Genomic DNA, 17,302 nt, shown 5'->3' on the forward strand with positions numbered 1-17,302 from the left:
TTTACTTCAAATTCTTTCAAGCACTATAAGAATGCTCTCATTAAAGGCGAATTAAAATATAGCCGGTGAAAAGTAAAATTAATTTCGGTATAAGAATCACCAGGAAAAGAAAAGTTTCCTATGACCTACTACCAGTAGTATGTCTAATGGCAACAGGTGAAAGCGAGTTACTCCTTCTTGGCGCAAAGTCCGTGCAATTCAAGCTACTGCCTCTCGCGCGAAAACTCTACAATACTTAAATTGTAAACTGTTTTCAAAAGAAGTAAAACGATGTTAATTTTTTCATTTCGGAAGTTAAGTATAACTTCTTCTACACTATCCATTTTACTTATAGAGGATGTAAGCAATCTTTTAATTTCAGACTTCTTTATCGGAACATTCAGCATTTTCACGTTGCTTAAAAGCAAGTGAAAACACCATTGTACGTTGCTTCGGGGCCTAACTACCAATTACGTTTATTTTCATTTACATTAACATCAACAGCCCATTTCGCTTCTTTGTTATTCGAATGAAGATTTAAATTTCCAACAAAAAATTTTTAATTTTTCTCAGAGCATTGGTTTAGTACGTTTTTTTAAATTTTTGTTTAGACTGATAGCTTGATTTTTTTTCATTTCATAACTTTTACATTGATTTACAAAAGTTTTTACATCTGTGAAAAATTTTCCACACGAAAGACTGTTTCGATATTTATGAAATGTCCACATTTAGAACAAAATTTGTTTCTCAGTATTGAACTCTTTAGTTATATTCTTATTACGTTTTTTTTTTTTGGGTGGGACCCTGTGCTTACAAGGTTATCTTTTACTATTTTCATTTGATAGGAATTTAGTTACTTCTGAGATCTACAAAATGAAGAGCATTTTGTAATGCCATTTCTTTTTCATGCAGTAATCTTGATCTCGCTGCATTGTCTTTAATACCGTAAACAATTTTATCTTTTATGAAACTGTCTGTTATTTGAGCAAACTCACATGATTTAGCTTTGTTTCAAAGGTCAATTACGTAATCATTTACGGTTTCTGACGCAGTTTGATTCTTGGTAAAAAGTAAATGACTCGTATGTAATATGTTTCTTAATATATAGTAATCTGAAAATTTTTTCCTTAATGTCATTTATTAAAATATCCTACTATCTTCTTCATGAAATATATGATATATTTCAAAATTCGATTTTTTGAAACAGATTATATATTTCAAAACTTCGAATTCCTGTTGGAGAAAGAAAAGTAATAACTTTTACCTTTCCGTTTTATGATATAAGCTACTTCCTAAATTTCAAACGACTGAAGCCTTCTTTTCCAATTGAAAGTAAAATTTCGTCGACTCTGGTGGTTTCAATTTAAAAAAGAAAGCTCTGCTAACGCCATGTGAAATAAAGTGTTGTAACTTTAAAAATGTATTTATTTGTGTAACGCAGAATTATACATATAATACGGAACTACTAAGCTGATTTAAATTCCAAAATGTATTCTTTTTACATATTTGCAATCGGTGGCAATTTGCAGATTAGTAAGCTCTAAATTCTCAAATGTTATGTAAAGGGCTTCGGAAAAAATATATAATCCATTTTTTTTTTTTTTTTTTTTTTTTTTTTTTTTTTTTTTTTTAAGTTGGAACGGTGATTTAAAAAAAATCTTGTAGGAAACAAGAATCCTTAAAAGACAAAATGAGAGGAAAGGTGATGCTGTACAATATTAATCACAGAGAATGATTACAGTGCAGGGAATTTAAAACATTTACTGTTACGATAAATTATTTGGTTTCTCAAGGTTTTCCTAAAACAGGTTTTTTAATATTTAGGTACATTTTTATAAAACTATAATCCTCATATAAACCTGAAGTTCAATTTTTAATATTAATTACCTAAATTGAAAATAATTTAAATGCGAATGAAGATTTAATGTTTATCTACTTAAATTTAACTCTAACAAGAAATGAATCTCTGAGCCACTGATTTTGATGTTGTATTTCCTATTTCAAAATATTTTTCAAATTATACTGTAGTTATTAGAATAAATAAAAGCTTCACTTGAATTTCTGAATATACGTAAAAATATCTATAAAACTTCAAATTACTTGTCTGAAGATGAAAAAAAAGTTATAAGTACCTATGTTATAAGTATATATGTGGTCATGTTACTGAAAACTATCGTTTGAGGGCCCTTTTAAAAAGATATCTTCCCCAAAATATGCCAAAAATATAGTATTGAGGATAAAAGTTAAACATTTTACTTTAATGTAATAATAATAACAAGATGCGAGTTCTATAAATAAAATAATTTAACTAGTTAATGAGATTTGCTAGGAAAATAATCAAGCTATTTATAATAAAACTTTCCACATGTTTAGCTGTAAAATCTATTTTACTGCCTTTATAGCGTCACCATTTGATCATATCTAGCCTGAACCGTCTGTGATAGTTCGGCGGCGGCGAGCTGTGTGAGTTGGGAAACAGAACCTTGTTTATTTACCTTCAAAATCATTTCATATCGCATTTTGTTCACATTCCGTTGTAATTTCTCAACACAGGGCAATAACTTGATCATCGAACGAGATGTATGAACCAGGATACTACTCACGTACAGTTCGTCAAAATTAAAGGATATTGATCGAAATAATACTTGACTGCTTTTTATTGACAAAGAAATTTTTAAAGAATTATTAAAGAATTGACAAAGAAATTATTAAAGAATTGACAAAGAAATTATTAAAGAATTAAAAACAGTTTTTAAGAAAGCTTTATTTCCTATAAATTACTATATCTGATGATAGTTGACTGATCTCAAAATATTAAATTCAAATTTATAAGAATTTTAATTTGATGGAAACGTCTTCTCCCCAGTTTTGCGAATCATTTTTAGTATGGCGTGTTGTCACCTCTGATAGCATTGAAAATTCCACATCTTGCGTTTATGGAATTTATCAAACTATTAACTAAACTCTCACTTCACTCAATTGAGAGGTGTCAATGTCAGATACTGAAGAATCATTAGAGGCATTTAGCGCTCAGCAGTTCAACAGCTTAATGCAGTGGTACCCAACCTTTGGCCTATCGCAAGCACATTTCCAAAACATCAACATTTTCTTTAAACATATTTCCAATCTTATGCGATACATCTGAAATATTAATTTCAGCAAATGGGTTTGAGATGAATAATAATATTAGTTGAACTTTATGGAAATCAGAGAAGCGGAGTTCAAAATTATTTTTCAGTGCATTTAGGTTTTCCGACTAGTTCTCTATTTCAATTACCTTACGGTTATTAATATGGCTTGATAAATTATAAAAATGGGTGCAATTTTTTCTTTCATCTGATTTATCCACAAATTTAACTTTATCTGAAAAGCAGTTACAGTCCCAGTCGATTGAAAAAGGATTTTTTCTTTTCCCTGAAAATCTTCGTTCAGTTTGTTCAGTTTAGCTGTTATATCCGTGAGAAGATACAGATCCGATATTATTATCGTTCAATTCTTCATAACTTTCGTTTCTGGGTTCCCAAAACTGCTTTATTGGTGAAAGAAGTTCTACAAATCGTTGAAGTACTTTTCCCCTGCTGAGCCATCTAACATCGGAATGAAGCAATAAGATTCCATGTTCGCTATCAAGTTCATCAGTCAGCAATCAGTTATTTTATAACGTCTTGCAAGATATCTCTTATGACTATAGATGCTTACCATAATTTAACAATTAAGAAATATAAATAAATGGTTATTTTAAAAATATTTTTTGTTCATAGTACCTAATAGGGTTGGCGAGCACATACAAACGATCGGCGAGCACAAGGTTGGGCACCGCTGGCTTAAGGTATCTCGCCCATGCTTAGTAGAACAGCTGGTGAGTAGGCTGACAGTTCCATTTGGAAGATATTTTCTATTTTCAATTATTCTGACAAAGTAACGAATGTGGATGAGTATTTCATCCATTAACAAAACATCTGGGTCAACAGCATCCCTGCAAAGCCTGGCATTGGGCTCCTCGACCACGGCCACAAACCTGTGACCAGTAGAGATGCACGATCCGCTCTGGAACCGATTCCCTTTACTGAACGAATGATCAGCGTTCCGGCGAAAACGGAACAGCAGTTCTTTAACAGTTCACCGAGTTCGCTATTGTTGGGAAGCGTGCCAAAAAATTTAATTGCTCTTAATGTAAACACTAGCCTTCTTTCCTTTATTAATTACGGGAAACGGCTCTGACGTATTTTTTTATGTCTGAATGTGTGTTATGTATGTATATATGTTTGCTTTCGGTTTTCTTGTATTCCATCTAGTATTTAAAATATAAAATATAAATAATACATAATACGTAAATTAATTATAAGGCACATAGATGCAAATATCTGCGAAAACTTATATCAATAATAAAATTTTCTTAATCATGGATATTTTTGTCTAGCGCAATCAGAAATATTTACAGAAATTAAGTTCAGGGTACTAATATTATTCTGGTTCCCCTTTTACTATTTTGACTGATGCTTATTTGAAGATCATTTGCAAGAAAATATTTTATATTTGAGTTTCACTCTAGAAAATACAAGTAAAGAATATGTTTAGTCACACTCATCTGAACGTTTGCCAGAAAATGGTAGGAAATAACAGATAGCATACAAAAATTAATTTTAATGTTTCATATAATCAGACTTTTGATTCGAACAGTACACGAGTTCATAATACTTGCAAAAATTCTGATAATCTAGTTCACAGAAATAATATACAATGAAAATTTGTACAGTTTTCTTTTAATTCATCGATGACTTCGCCGCGACAGGATATATCGAAATTGTACACATGCATTCACAACAAATTTAAATACTGGCAGGGCATTTAAAAGTAAACTAAATTGAAAGTCACACATAAAATCAATAACAGATAATTTTTCTGGCAAAATTACCATTTTTAAAAAGCAATGCGGACTTCTAACAAAAACGCATAACATCAGCTTTGCATATTACCTACAAAACCTTTAAATTGGCCTTAATTATTGAGAACCGTTTAAAACAGCAAATGCCCGAGTCTATAAAAAATTGTAGGTTTTACAAAATCAGGAATTGAAGTTTGTTACTGAAGTCAGCATGTGTTACTATTGACAAACGTAAACCTATTACATCCATCACAGATGAAAGAACTACTTTTTACAAGAAAACAGATTCGAATTCGAGACCCATTTTGGTTTTATATCCAAGCAGAACTAGAAATTAAAAATCTAAACATGGTTTCATTATGATAATCCAAAAGATTGGAAAAGATAATGGATTATTAGATAAGGTTCAGGAAAATATGAAATTGCTAAATCCTTGAGCACTTCAAACTGAAATAAACTGATGCATAATGAGTCCAAGAAAAAAATACCGTCCCAGATGCTTTACGATATAGTACTGAATATTTGGTATACGACTAATTACAAATGGTTGAGCTGTATTCTGACATTTGCATGATAGCGCATTCAGGAGATTTTTCGAAGCCTTGTTTTAATGTATGTGAAGGTAAAAATAAAAAGGCGTTCGATGAAAAGATGAAGGAAATTCGAATTGCATGGGAACAGGTATTGGCTTGAAACCAAAAATTTGAGATTAAACCGCCACTGACGACCAGCAGTCCTGTCTATTAGCTCATTTGTGTCTCCTATATAAAACTGAAATTTTCCATTTCAGGAATTCCTTCCTCTTAGAACTAAATAACTAAATAGGGACATCATCCTTGTTATGGTCACTTAGGATTAATTTTTAGGAACTCCTTATTAGAAAAGATTAAATAAGACGCGATTTATGTCTAAAGAATGAACTATTTGTGTTACAGAGTATTTTTGCCATTACCTAGCATGCTCTAAGGTCTCTCATTACTCTTCTTTAAGCTACAACATTAACTTCTCGAAACTAAATAATTCATCAAACATATTTTAAGTCAGAAAAAAAGCAGAGTTGTAGGGCAGAGTTAAGACAAAGCGGCGTAAGGATACGTGGATATTCCTAAGAGGTCAGATTGTGAAGCACGTATTGTTTGGCTATAATCTTTTGGGAAAACACCTTCGTACTGGTATTTATAACTATCCATATGGCCACCTTTGCAGTGTAATGAAATTATGAATTTTACACGAAAGTGCAAAGTATTTTATCATGAGTAATATGAAATTCGGGCCAGTCTCATCGATTTAAAAATAAGCATGCATATTTAAACATAACATTTGTTACTCTCCTTGAAACTTTAATTTAGCTAAAATCCGTTTTTAAAAACATAAATATTTGATTTGGGAAACAGTACTCTTTTATTTCTTCAGAACGCAGTATCCACCGTATTTACATTTTTTACATTTTTATGTGATTTTGTTTAGTTTTATTTCTATCAGGATGTTTTTAGTATAATATCGTTTTATACTACCTATTTACTATTAAAATGTGTGTGCGTCCCTTTCTTTGTATTTTTGTTTGTGGTAGCATCTCCTCCGGAATGGCGTGAGTTGAGTTTCGAGAGAGGTACCCCCCGGATTCCAAAACTTTGTGGGAAGCTTTTACGACCAGTCTCATCTTCGTACGACTTTAGTAAGCTGAGATATTAATTAAAACTCTGAAAACACTTATTTTAGCACTCATTTTTCCGAATGGCAACAGTGGAGTCACTGGAAGTAAAAATGCTTTATTTCGAAAAGTGTTGTCACTCATCGCTTTCACATCATAGAGTTTGTTAATAAAACATTTGTAAGCACTACAAAATATGAAATAAAAATAGCATTGCCAAACATTAAATAATTTATTATTATAAAAAATTCTGAAAGGTTTCAGATTTTAAATTACGTCCAAAGGCGCGTTTTTTTAATGTTTCGTGTGTTACCTTTATTTATTAAATATCATGTTCTACGTACTTAAACCATAAAATTCAGTTCAACAGCAATATCGCAAAATAATTTTTAAATGAGCATATCTTCAGAATTTCCGATACACATTTTCGCGCGCTAGAGATAAAAAGATTTCCTTCCCCCGTAGAATGTTGCTATTGTTCGCTTTTAAATTGTTGAGTTTGTTAATAAAAAAATCGTTAAAGTTTACAAAAAATGTAATAGATAATAAAACAAATTCCTAATTCTAAATTTGGGCTTCCAGATGCCCATATTCAGGTGGAAACGTACGTTATTCAAAATTGAATGGCTCTAGGTACCGTTGTTTTATCAAAATGCAAGACACATTTCATCATTTAATTTCTTTAAATATAATACAAGGTGATCATATTTGGGGGCAACAATTTGAAAAGTGAATCGGATATTTATAGCGAACCAACGCAAAATGCCAAAACGAAAATCATAGTCCTTCTGGGCAATTAGCCCCCTTTGAACTAATAATGTTATATTCTGATAGGAAAAAAAGAACGCAATAACATGTGACGTCATTGTATGTCAAAAATGTTTCGTTAATGTCAGTATTTTAAACAAATAGCTGCTGTTGGTAACATTTTGTTTCAGGTTAGGATAACTGATACAGTATGTTCAATTTTCCTTACGTTAAGGTGTTCTATTATCCTAATTCTTTTATGGATATTGAGAAAAAGCTGTTATATTACATTAAATTTAAATCATGACTCCATATGTATACGCATTAACCTGAAGTGTCGAAAATTTTTGTTTCCTGATTTGGTAACAAAAAATTATTTACGAATTAGATGCTGCTCAAGATCAGTAAAATACTCCTTACAATTAGCAAAAGGCTTCTTAATTAGGATATTTTAGAAAGCTTGGTTGTTGCTTGGAAATAATAGACTAGTTTCATACATCTTGACATGCTTTTATGAAATTTTCTTTCAAGGTGTACATAGAACTTATAAATTTTGCTTTTTGAACTTATACATTTTGCTTTTATTGGGCAGCTCGCTCATCTGGCGGGATTGCCCAATAGTCAGTATTAAAATCAAAAACTTCTTTTGCATCATTCACGCACGTATTATTTTTATTTAATCAAAATTTAACAGTCATATGAAGATTGGTCACATACACAAAATTAACAAAAGAAATAATAACTTACACGCATATCATCTGAGTAACCGTCAGATGAATGTATTAGAAATTTGTTTTTATTCAAATTACTCAAAAAATATTTATTTAAGTAACATTTCCCGAAATTATTTCAATGCAACACCATGAAAAGTTTGCATTAACTGATATAAAAGAAATTCAAAGCAACACATAGGAAGTTGCATCATCAATGATGACTTATTCCAATAAAGCCGGCCAAAGGGCTTCTAGATAAGAATGTTTAGTTTGGATTGTAGATTATTAAGAATGCATTATTTTGAGATTAGTTTTCTCAAGACAGAACTGTTATCAGATAATGTAACTAATAAAATATTTGTTTTTACAATTTTTCTCTGATTTTTGAAAAGCATAAAACAAAACAGTCTGTGCAAGAGATTATTCAATTACCATTATTTTGCTTTTGGATCCCGTCGAATTTAGATCTTCTTAGGAAGTATATTCTTCAAGGTAAGTTCACTCAGAAATTATTTGGAAAAAATGCATGATTATTCAAAAAGTGATTGGATGTCACACTTAGAGAATCAATTAAAAAAATATTTAATTTCCATAGTTAATACCTTTTCTGTTGATTTATTTCATAGAATATTCCTGTATTGAGATATAAGATTTTATTTGAGTGAAATTACATTTAATAAGTTTTCTTCTTAGGAGAAATAATATATAGACTATTACATCATAATTAAAAATTAAAAAGCTTATTTTTAGCTTTTTTTAAATGAATACTTATTTGATGACTTCAGCTTCAGATTCAAATCAAGACGTGTGTGTGTGTGATTATGGCAAAGCCTCGAGGGCTATCTGTCTAAGGGGAGGAATGCCTTCGTGGATGACTTTCTAAGGGAAACTGGCTCGTATACACGTTACACATGGGGAAAACCACGAAAACGCCCATGCAGCCAGCCCGTTCGCGGGATTCGAACCTCGGACCGAACTACCAGTGTTCAGCGACTTTACTTCTCGGCCGCTGGTGTGCCTCAGATCAGGACGCTTCAGCTTAAATGAAAGTATACGCACATTTAAAGATTAGAAAATTAAGAATGGTATAAGGATTTATAGTATTTACATTATTAGTCTTCCATTATGAACATGCCCTCCACGGGTTCATTAAACAATACTAAGTAAGCCAAATACTATTATTTAACAGGATGTAAAATTACAAAAATCCGATAAATACGACCTTGACATAGTTTTCGAAAACGTTTAAGATAAGATTATTAAAAATTGCTGACAATTGTACTGAACTACACAGCACTAGTAATACATATAATTTTCCGCAAAATTTATTATAAAATATTAAAAAACCGCTAATATACTTTGCACCGCGATTTACGATTTTCAAAACTTAAGCATTAATACAGTAAAAAAAAAAAAAAAAAAAAAAAAAAAAAAAAAAAAAAAAAAAATAGGCAAGAAAGCAGTCTTAGAAAATTACTTTCTTCTAAAATTTTCTAATCTAGACAAATATTTTGGAGATAATTTGGACTCCAGTGTACCACAGATCGTTAAATTTATCTTAACGTGTTAACTTTCTTTAAGCTACAACATTTAACTCTTCGAAGCAAAATTTGATTCATGTGCAATTAACTGCTTACCTTTAAAACCGTACTGTTTTGATCTCTTAGTTTCGACTGAACTTATGCAATAAGTTCTTCAAAATATTGCTTTATGATTAATCTGTAATGATTAAATAAGACAAAAAAAGCAACTTTAGATTGACGCAGATTTTCAGTAAAATTTATCGATTCGAAAGAGATCTGACAGCCTTCTAAATCAATGAGTTTTATTCAAAACCTACTCTAGTCTAAGACTGTTTATTTTATATCTAGGATATTAAGATTTTTAGTAACAGTTAAGACTTGAGTCGATTCTTTTGTTTGTAACGTAATCCCTCAGTCCAGACCATAGTACAGATTTCAAGGCAAGCAACAGAATTTAAACTGAAAGGAAGAACCTTAACCGGAATGATTTGTAACACAAACTTAGCAGTTGCTCCCAACATCAGCTTGCCTGTTAAGAGTGGACCGAACACTAGTAGTTTGGTTTGCTTGATCCATTTGGTATCCATTTTGGCATTAAAGGCTTTGCTTAGGATCACGAAGTTCTAGACAGTTTATATATTGTAACGTTTAAGCCAGTGGTTAATCAAAGACACTGAATATTTTTGTGTTGTATTATTTTTTAAGTTTACCAGCGGTGAAGAAACAAAGCTTAAATTAAATTTATTTGCGATCCCTTGCTTTTGCAGTCAGATTAAGGGCAATAATTCGCCTACACTTTGAGACAAAGTTAAAAGGATGAAAATTTGGTAGAAATAAGTAAGTACTGCCCAATGGCGAAGTGGCTAGCGCTTCATGCGGCTATACCACAGACCCAGGGTTCGATGCCCGGACTGGGCAACGCTGACTCAGCCTTTCATCCCTGAAGTGGGTGGATAAATGAGTACCAACTTCGCTTGGGGACTAAACATCGAGGGTTCTCAGACAAGCTGACCTCTTGCCCAGGGTGCTGATGCAACTCCGGGGCACAAAAAGTCAAGGAAGCAGAAAAAGGGCACTGCAGGCCGAGGCCCACGAGGGCTGTTGCGCTACTAAGTTTAGTTTTTTTTTTTTTTTTCCTTCCCAGTTAAGTAAGTAGTAAGGCACTCTTTAAATGTTATAACCCAATTCGAAATTTTACTTTGTCCTGTTTCTCTTCCAGTTAGATAAGAATGAATAAATGGGTACTGAAGATAAAATCTTGTTTGGAAAAGGGCAGTTTATAAATTATAGTTTTCCTTTTATAAGTGCGATTTCACTCAAATGTTTATTATAATATTTAGAGCGCACCTTTCTGCCCTAAATTAATTTTCTCGACGTACTTCGTAATATACAATCGTTAATTTGCGTGATACGCTGTATCTCAAAATCTTACTTTGAAACATTTGCACAATTCACTACTTTTAATTATAAATTACTTAATATTTCCCAGTTTCGAAGGCTTTATAGTTGTACCTAAGAACTCCGGGAAAGCTTCAATAATTCGCTATCAGGAAACTTTAGCACGTGTATATTTAAATCGATGTGCTTCACCTGAATTTCCTATTACACATGATAAAATATTCTTTGGATATTTTAAATGTTAAATTTACTGCTTTGCTTTATTATTCTAATCAAGGAGAAGGAAAGAAATGCTTATTCATGCGAACTCTTAGAAAGATGAAGTGAACAACTTCTACACTGACCATTTTATTACACACTTATAACATAACTATTAAGCAACACATCGATGAGAGGGTACATAACATATGTTAACTCTTTATTGAATGTTTGCAATTTTATATAGATAGCTGAGATTTAATTGCTTTTAAAAGGCGATTTACAACATAACATTTAATGTTGCTGTTAAAATAAAATTTGAGATTAATCATTTTAAATTCAACAATATGTGTCCATCGATTTAAAACCAACGTAAGTTCAAGATAGAAGCTGATCTTTTTGGCTCTGATTTTCAGGCAAATAATTGCCTTTCTGATAACATGAAGGCAATTATTTGCCTGAAAATCAGAACCGAAAAAGAAAGTAAGTAGTAATGAGTAAAAATTCAGATTTTTTTATGTTAAGATAAAAGAGAGGGAATAGTTGTGTTTTTTAAAATTATGGTTTATTAATGAACGACAAACAAGCACAGAAAATAGTTTTCAGGAAGAAATTTGTTCACTAGTTGATATTAGCTGAAAATTTATTCACTAGTTCACTAATTGATATTCCTAGTGAAATTCATTCACTAGGAATATCAGTTAAGTATAATGAAATTTATTTAATATTCTACGATTACAAAATATGTAAAATAAATCAGATTAATATTTTCTTAGTACTTTAGTAGTTAACTAGTTCACAAATAAATCTAATTAATAATGAACTGAAAGTGCTCAGGTTACTGCACAATTAATTATATAACGCGAATTGATAAATATCGTCTATGTTATGTTATTTCATTATATCATAAAATGAGAGTTATAAGCAATGTGAATTTCACTAAATGTAAAGTTTAATTCCCGCTAATTTAGATTTCTAAATGGAAAAATGGGTATTTTTCAGATGGCAGTGGCTGTTTCTTTAATTGCTTTGCTAGTGATTGTTACTTCGCATGCAGTGAACGCAGCTGTCCCTTTTGATCCTGATCTTGACGTTCAGTGGGAAAACTTCAAGGTAAACATTGTTTTATAATTACACACATCATATTTTCATATAATTAGGTAAATAATAAATTTAATTGAAAGAATATTTTACTGATCATATTAGTCCAAGCAACTGGAATAAATATGATATGCTATCGCTGTAAATTTTAAAATCGTACTTCGAAATAATGATTGATATCCTTAAATATTGGACATAATTTTACAATTAAAATTTTATTTAGAAGATTTCTTATAAATCGAATTTATGCTTCATCATGCTTTTTTGCTGTAAATGGATTAAAGAAATAAAACTGAATCTCAGACTTGTTAAGAAGTGAGTACTTAGTTTCAGTATAAGGATAATGCATAAAAGAAATTTTAAAACAATTATAAAAAATTCCACAGCAGATTTAGCAGTCATAAAAGAGTGGAAAATCATACTTTGCTATTGAATTACTTATTAAAATGAAATAAATTTAAATGAAAGTTTTGGGCATTTAATCAAAGATATAAACTGAGAAAGAAGCTGGGTATAAACTACCGGAAGATGTTGGAATTTTAGAAATTGCATTTCATTAAGAAATATAAATTCTAAAATATCAAAAATTTCTAAAATACCGAACAATAACGAAAAAAATCTGATGTATACACCACATAACTTCCTTGTACGGAATATTAAATTATATGCATTTTTTCTTGCAATTTATTTTAAATTATTGGATTGAATAATATGTACTTTGTAGATAGCGCATAAACAAAAATAGAATAAATGCACTCTATAAAATTCACTAAATTTGTTTACAAGAGCAGCACTCTGGTACTAGGTTCACTTAACAGCGTTACATTTCGTTCATATTATAACTTAGGATGCATATAAATTTATATCATTTGAAGAATTATTTAATCGTTGCCACATTTCTATTCAAATACTGTAATAAATCTAAAACGATGTATAAAAGAAATTAAACAAACAAAACAAAAAAGAAACAGTTTCATTCAGTATTTCTCATTCAATTAATTCCGTTCTCACTTCCCGACGAAGAAAAATTCATAAAATCTCATAATATCTATATTAAAAATTGCGAAGTAAATCTTAAACACTTATTTCCTCGAATACATTCCAGAGTGGATTAAACATGATTTAATTCGTAATAATAAAAGAAGGTGTTATCTTTGTTGTTGTGAAGCTTAGTTTCTCTAGATTGGCAACAAATCCGCTATTTTGCCAAATTTGAAATGTAAACAAACATGTTCACCATCGCAAAAATAATTAGGCTTAGTTGCACTTAAACATCTTTTAAATTGTTGATAACTCCACAAACATTGCATGCAGATTTACTAAAGGCATAAAAACCTTAAACGGAAGATAAGAACAACATAATTCAATCATTTTTAAAGCAAAAAGTGCACAACTCAGAAACATATAAGAGTAAAGAAACCGAGATCAATGAGCCGGGTAACAGAGTGCATATATACGTATATATATATAAATAAAGCTATATACGTTTAGTTCAGCCTATTGTAACCAAAATACGAGGTGCACATCTACATGTTATAGTAGTCATATATACAAAATTTCAACATTCTGAGGCTATTCGTTTTTGAGTTATGCAAAATACATACGTACGTACATAAGTGCAGACGCCACGAAAAATTCTCTTCAGAATTCATTTTAAAGCAGTTTTATAATTTTTTTGGACGAAAAGTCTTTTATTCTTTTAGCCTTTTATTCTGTCCTTACGTACAGATGTCACGCAAAAACATCGTTAAATTGCATTCGATAGCGGTCAAAATGGATATTTTCGTTGAAATATGCTGCCTGAAACTTTTCGCGATTACAATACTTTTTACTTCGTACAAGGAAGTAATAAAAACTAAATACTAACTAAAATTTTGATGAACAACTAATTAAAGAGATACTTTTTGTAGAATAAAGAAGGTCTTTTTGTAGTAGGAGGATTAAAAACGCAGTTTCAGTATGAAAACTAAAATGCTCATAATTTAACATTAGAATATATATTTTCTGAAAAAAATTCATCCATATTTTCTACTGCTATGAAATCTCTTTAGCAACTGATTTTACTTTATTTTGGTTATTATTTCAAAAAGTTGAGCTGGGTGTATAATCCAAAAATTAAACTCTTGGAAATGAATTTACGACATGTTGAACTCAGGTAAATCGCAATGAAATACTGGCATAATTATATCCTATAATTTCTGAGGATTACTCCAAAAGCCGCAATCGATTACACCAAACGTAAATGTTAGTTATGAATTTCCGGAATAGTAATGTACACTGCGGGGGAAAAAAAAAAAAGGGGGGGGGACAGTTCTATATCTCTCATTTTAGTGGGTCGATTGACGAAATTCAACTTGCGTTTTTGATGTCTCGAAAGCGCGACTTAGGATATATATTAGATTTATATATAGTTTTTTCTAATATAGGTATTTCGACACAAAATCGGACCTTTTTCTGAAATAACATACCAATTCCTTTCCATATTTCAATTCTACGACTCAAATTACGCCAAACTACCAAGTTTTGTAAAAATCACACGAGTAGTTTTTAAAAATTAGCTCTCAAAATTTCAGCCCCTCAATGTTAATTGAGTTGGCATATATTTATTAATCTCTCTTTTTTATTAAGTTTATTTGATTCTCCCTTTCACATTTCGAAATTTAGGTCCATTCCAAATAAAATTCACCCATTTTTTATTTATTTTAAAAATTTGTATTTTTAAATAATTTTTATAAATTTTTCAAAATTTTTTTTGAATTATAATCTATAAAATTTTTACCGTCATCTTAAAGAAGATATATATCGAAGCATACCTGCAAAAAAATTACAGTTTTTTATTCAAAATTTCCGAAGATATACGTGAATTTATATATTGTTGCGCTTTGAAATTTGGCATATTTGTTGAAAGCGATAAAACATCAAATGTGGTTTAGACACTTTGCTAAAATTATTTGGAAGTAGAAACGATGTGACTTTTTCTCCGCTCAGCACAATGTAGGTATAGGTATAGGTAACGGGGGGTACGGGCACTGTCCCTTTACCATAATGGTTAATCGGTATTGCACCATGCCCACCACTCTAGAGCCAATGTGTAGGAGCCATATTTGCGTCCAGCACCAAAAGCCGAGGCCCAACGCTCGGACCAACCAGAGGGCAGTCAAACTGACCAAAAGCGCCCTCCACACAACGCTCACCCAACCGTCTAGGCATTAGTACATATGATAGCAAATACTGAGATTCTCTGACGATTATAATACAATGTGCAATTGGTACATAGTGAAATTGCAATTATAAATATACTGCATAACATCACAATGTAAAAAGGTAGGAACGAGGTGCTTTTTCTTGCGCTCCGGCATAACAGAAGGGAAAGGAAAATTGGTTGCTAAATATTAAGAAGTTCGGCAAGTGGCGAATTCTCGGCGGCGAAAACTGAAAAAAATGGTGCCAAGATAAATGTTTGAATGTCTCTGTAAATTTTACACCAAATTTTACAAAATTTAATAGCTAGGCATAATTTGAGTCGTAGAATCGAAATATGGAAAAAAAATTGGTATGTTATTTCAGAAAAAGTCATATTTTGTGTCAAAATACCTATGTTAGAACAATACTACATATAAATCTAATATATATCCTAAGTCGCGCTTTCGAGACATGAAAAACGCAATTTAAATTTCGTCAATCGGCCCAGTAGAACGGGAGATGTAGAACTGTCCTTTTTTTTTTTTTTTTTTTTTTTTTTTCCGCAATGTTCCTGTTTTCGTAAACAAATCTATTTTTAATGTACAATTTTATGCAGTTATATATCAGTAGGAACACGAATGAATTACTATTAAAACTTGACAAAGTCAGATTATGATGTTTTTATTGTTTTTTTTTTAAAGTTATCTATAGTAAAATGAAACTATTTAAAATATTTTAAGGAATATGTTGTAGAACTCTATAATTCTAGTAATAGTTACGTTAATTTGTTAGCCTTTTCTGTCTTCTCTTATTCTCCTCGAGTTTTCTCGGCAGTATGTAAATCAGTTAGGGTAAACGAGAGTGTATTTGATCTGAAGCAGCGAAAAGCTTAGTTAGAACGTGGTTTCGGAATTATGAGCGAACGTCGTTAATTCTAACACCAGTTATCTTTAAATCTCGGCTTGGCATTTTTGCCGTCGAAATTATTATTCTGCCGGAGTAGATTTCTGACCCAACCTGTTAGGTTAAATTGCATTGTGTAATCTTGCATTCCTCTTTGCCTTTGAACTTAGTTGTTAAATTATCTTTTAAGACCCTTACCGCAAGAGATCGGTGACTGTGTAAGCGCTAAATCCGTGCCGTCTGTAAACTATTGTGTTTAATAAGATGGTCTTTTACAACCTTCTTCTGTTGTATTCATCTTCGAGGCTTTGCGAAAGTCGTAGCTTAGATTTTGAAGTAGATCTAGTTACATTGTATGTTAGCGAAGAGGGCTAGATCCCACAACATATAAATTGTAAACATTTTATCATATAAAATAATTAGTTAAGGGAAAAAAATGCAGCATAAAATAATTAGTTAAGAAAGAAAATTACAATATAAAATAATCAGTTAAGAGAAAAAAAGAAACTTTTAGTTTGAAAATTCGTCACTGCGAGTGAACACTTGCATTGATGAATACCAAATACACCAAACCAAAATACACCTTTACTTAAAACTCATAAAATCATTAATGAATTAAAAGGAGAAAAATAATTTATCCCATAGTATAATGGTAATTAAGATTTTAAATATCTCTGTTTATAAAATTCATCTACAGTTTTGTATCATGAACAATAAAAGCGTGAGAAATGTATAAAGGTAATGAATGGCTTTTGACAATACAATTCGATTTCGATATTTAGGCCCTGACCATTTTGTTTTTCGTGACATGAAACTGTAGAAGAAATTTTGTAACGTTTTTTCCCATTACACTATAGGCTAAATTATTTTTCTCTTTTCAGTTCATCAATGACTCTATGAGTTTGAAATAAAAGCTTATTTTATGTAAAAACACTTTTCACTTCTTTATGTTTTAAATCTTAGGGACCCATCAATCAGATTTTCCAATTGAAAAATCTTTTTTCAGCAATGTGTGTGTGTG

The 17,302-nt window shown here is 31.0% G+C and overlaps 1 protein-coding gene across 2 annotated transcripts in view; it reads left to right on the forward strand.

Moving 5' to 3' along the window:
* Positions 1 to 8,329: 8,329 nt before the first annotated feature.
* LOC118198494 (cathepsin L-like peptidase) overlaps positions 8,330 to 17,302 on the forward strand; it is a 67,464-nt gene continuing 58,491 nt past the window's right edge. For both annotated transcript variants that reach the window (XM_085818994.1, XM_085818995.1), the window contains exons 1-2: positions 8,330 to 8,467; positions 12,097 to 12,207. In XM_085818994.1, coding sequence (XP_085675120.1) covers positions 12,097 to 12,207 — 111 coding nt within the window. In that variant the 5' untranslated portion in view covers positions 8,330 to 8,467. The remainder of the gene's footprint in view (positions 8,468 to 12,096; positions 12,208 to 17,302) is intronic.

This window comes from Stegodyphus dumicola, chromosome 6 (genome assembly GCF_044657685.1).
Source record: "Stegodyphus dumicola isolate Sdum_Otavi_A_Nest chromosome 6, ASM4465768v1".
Taxonomy (NCBI): Eukaryota; Metazoa; Arthropoda; class Arachnida; order Araneae; family Eresidae; genus Stegodyphus; species Stegodyphus dumicola.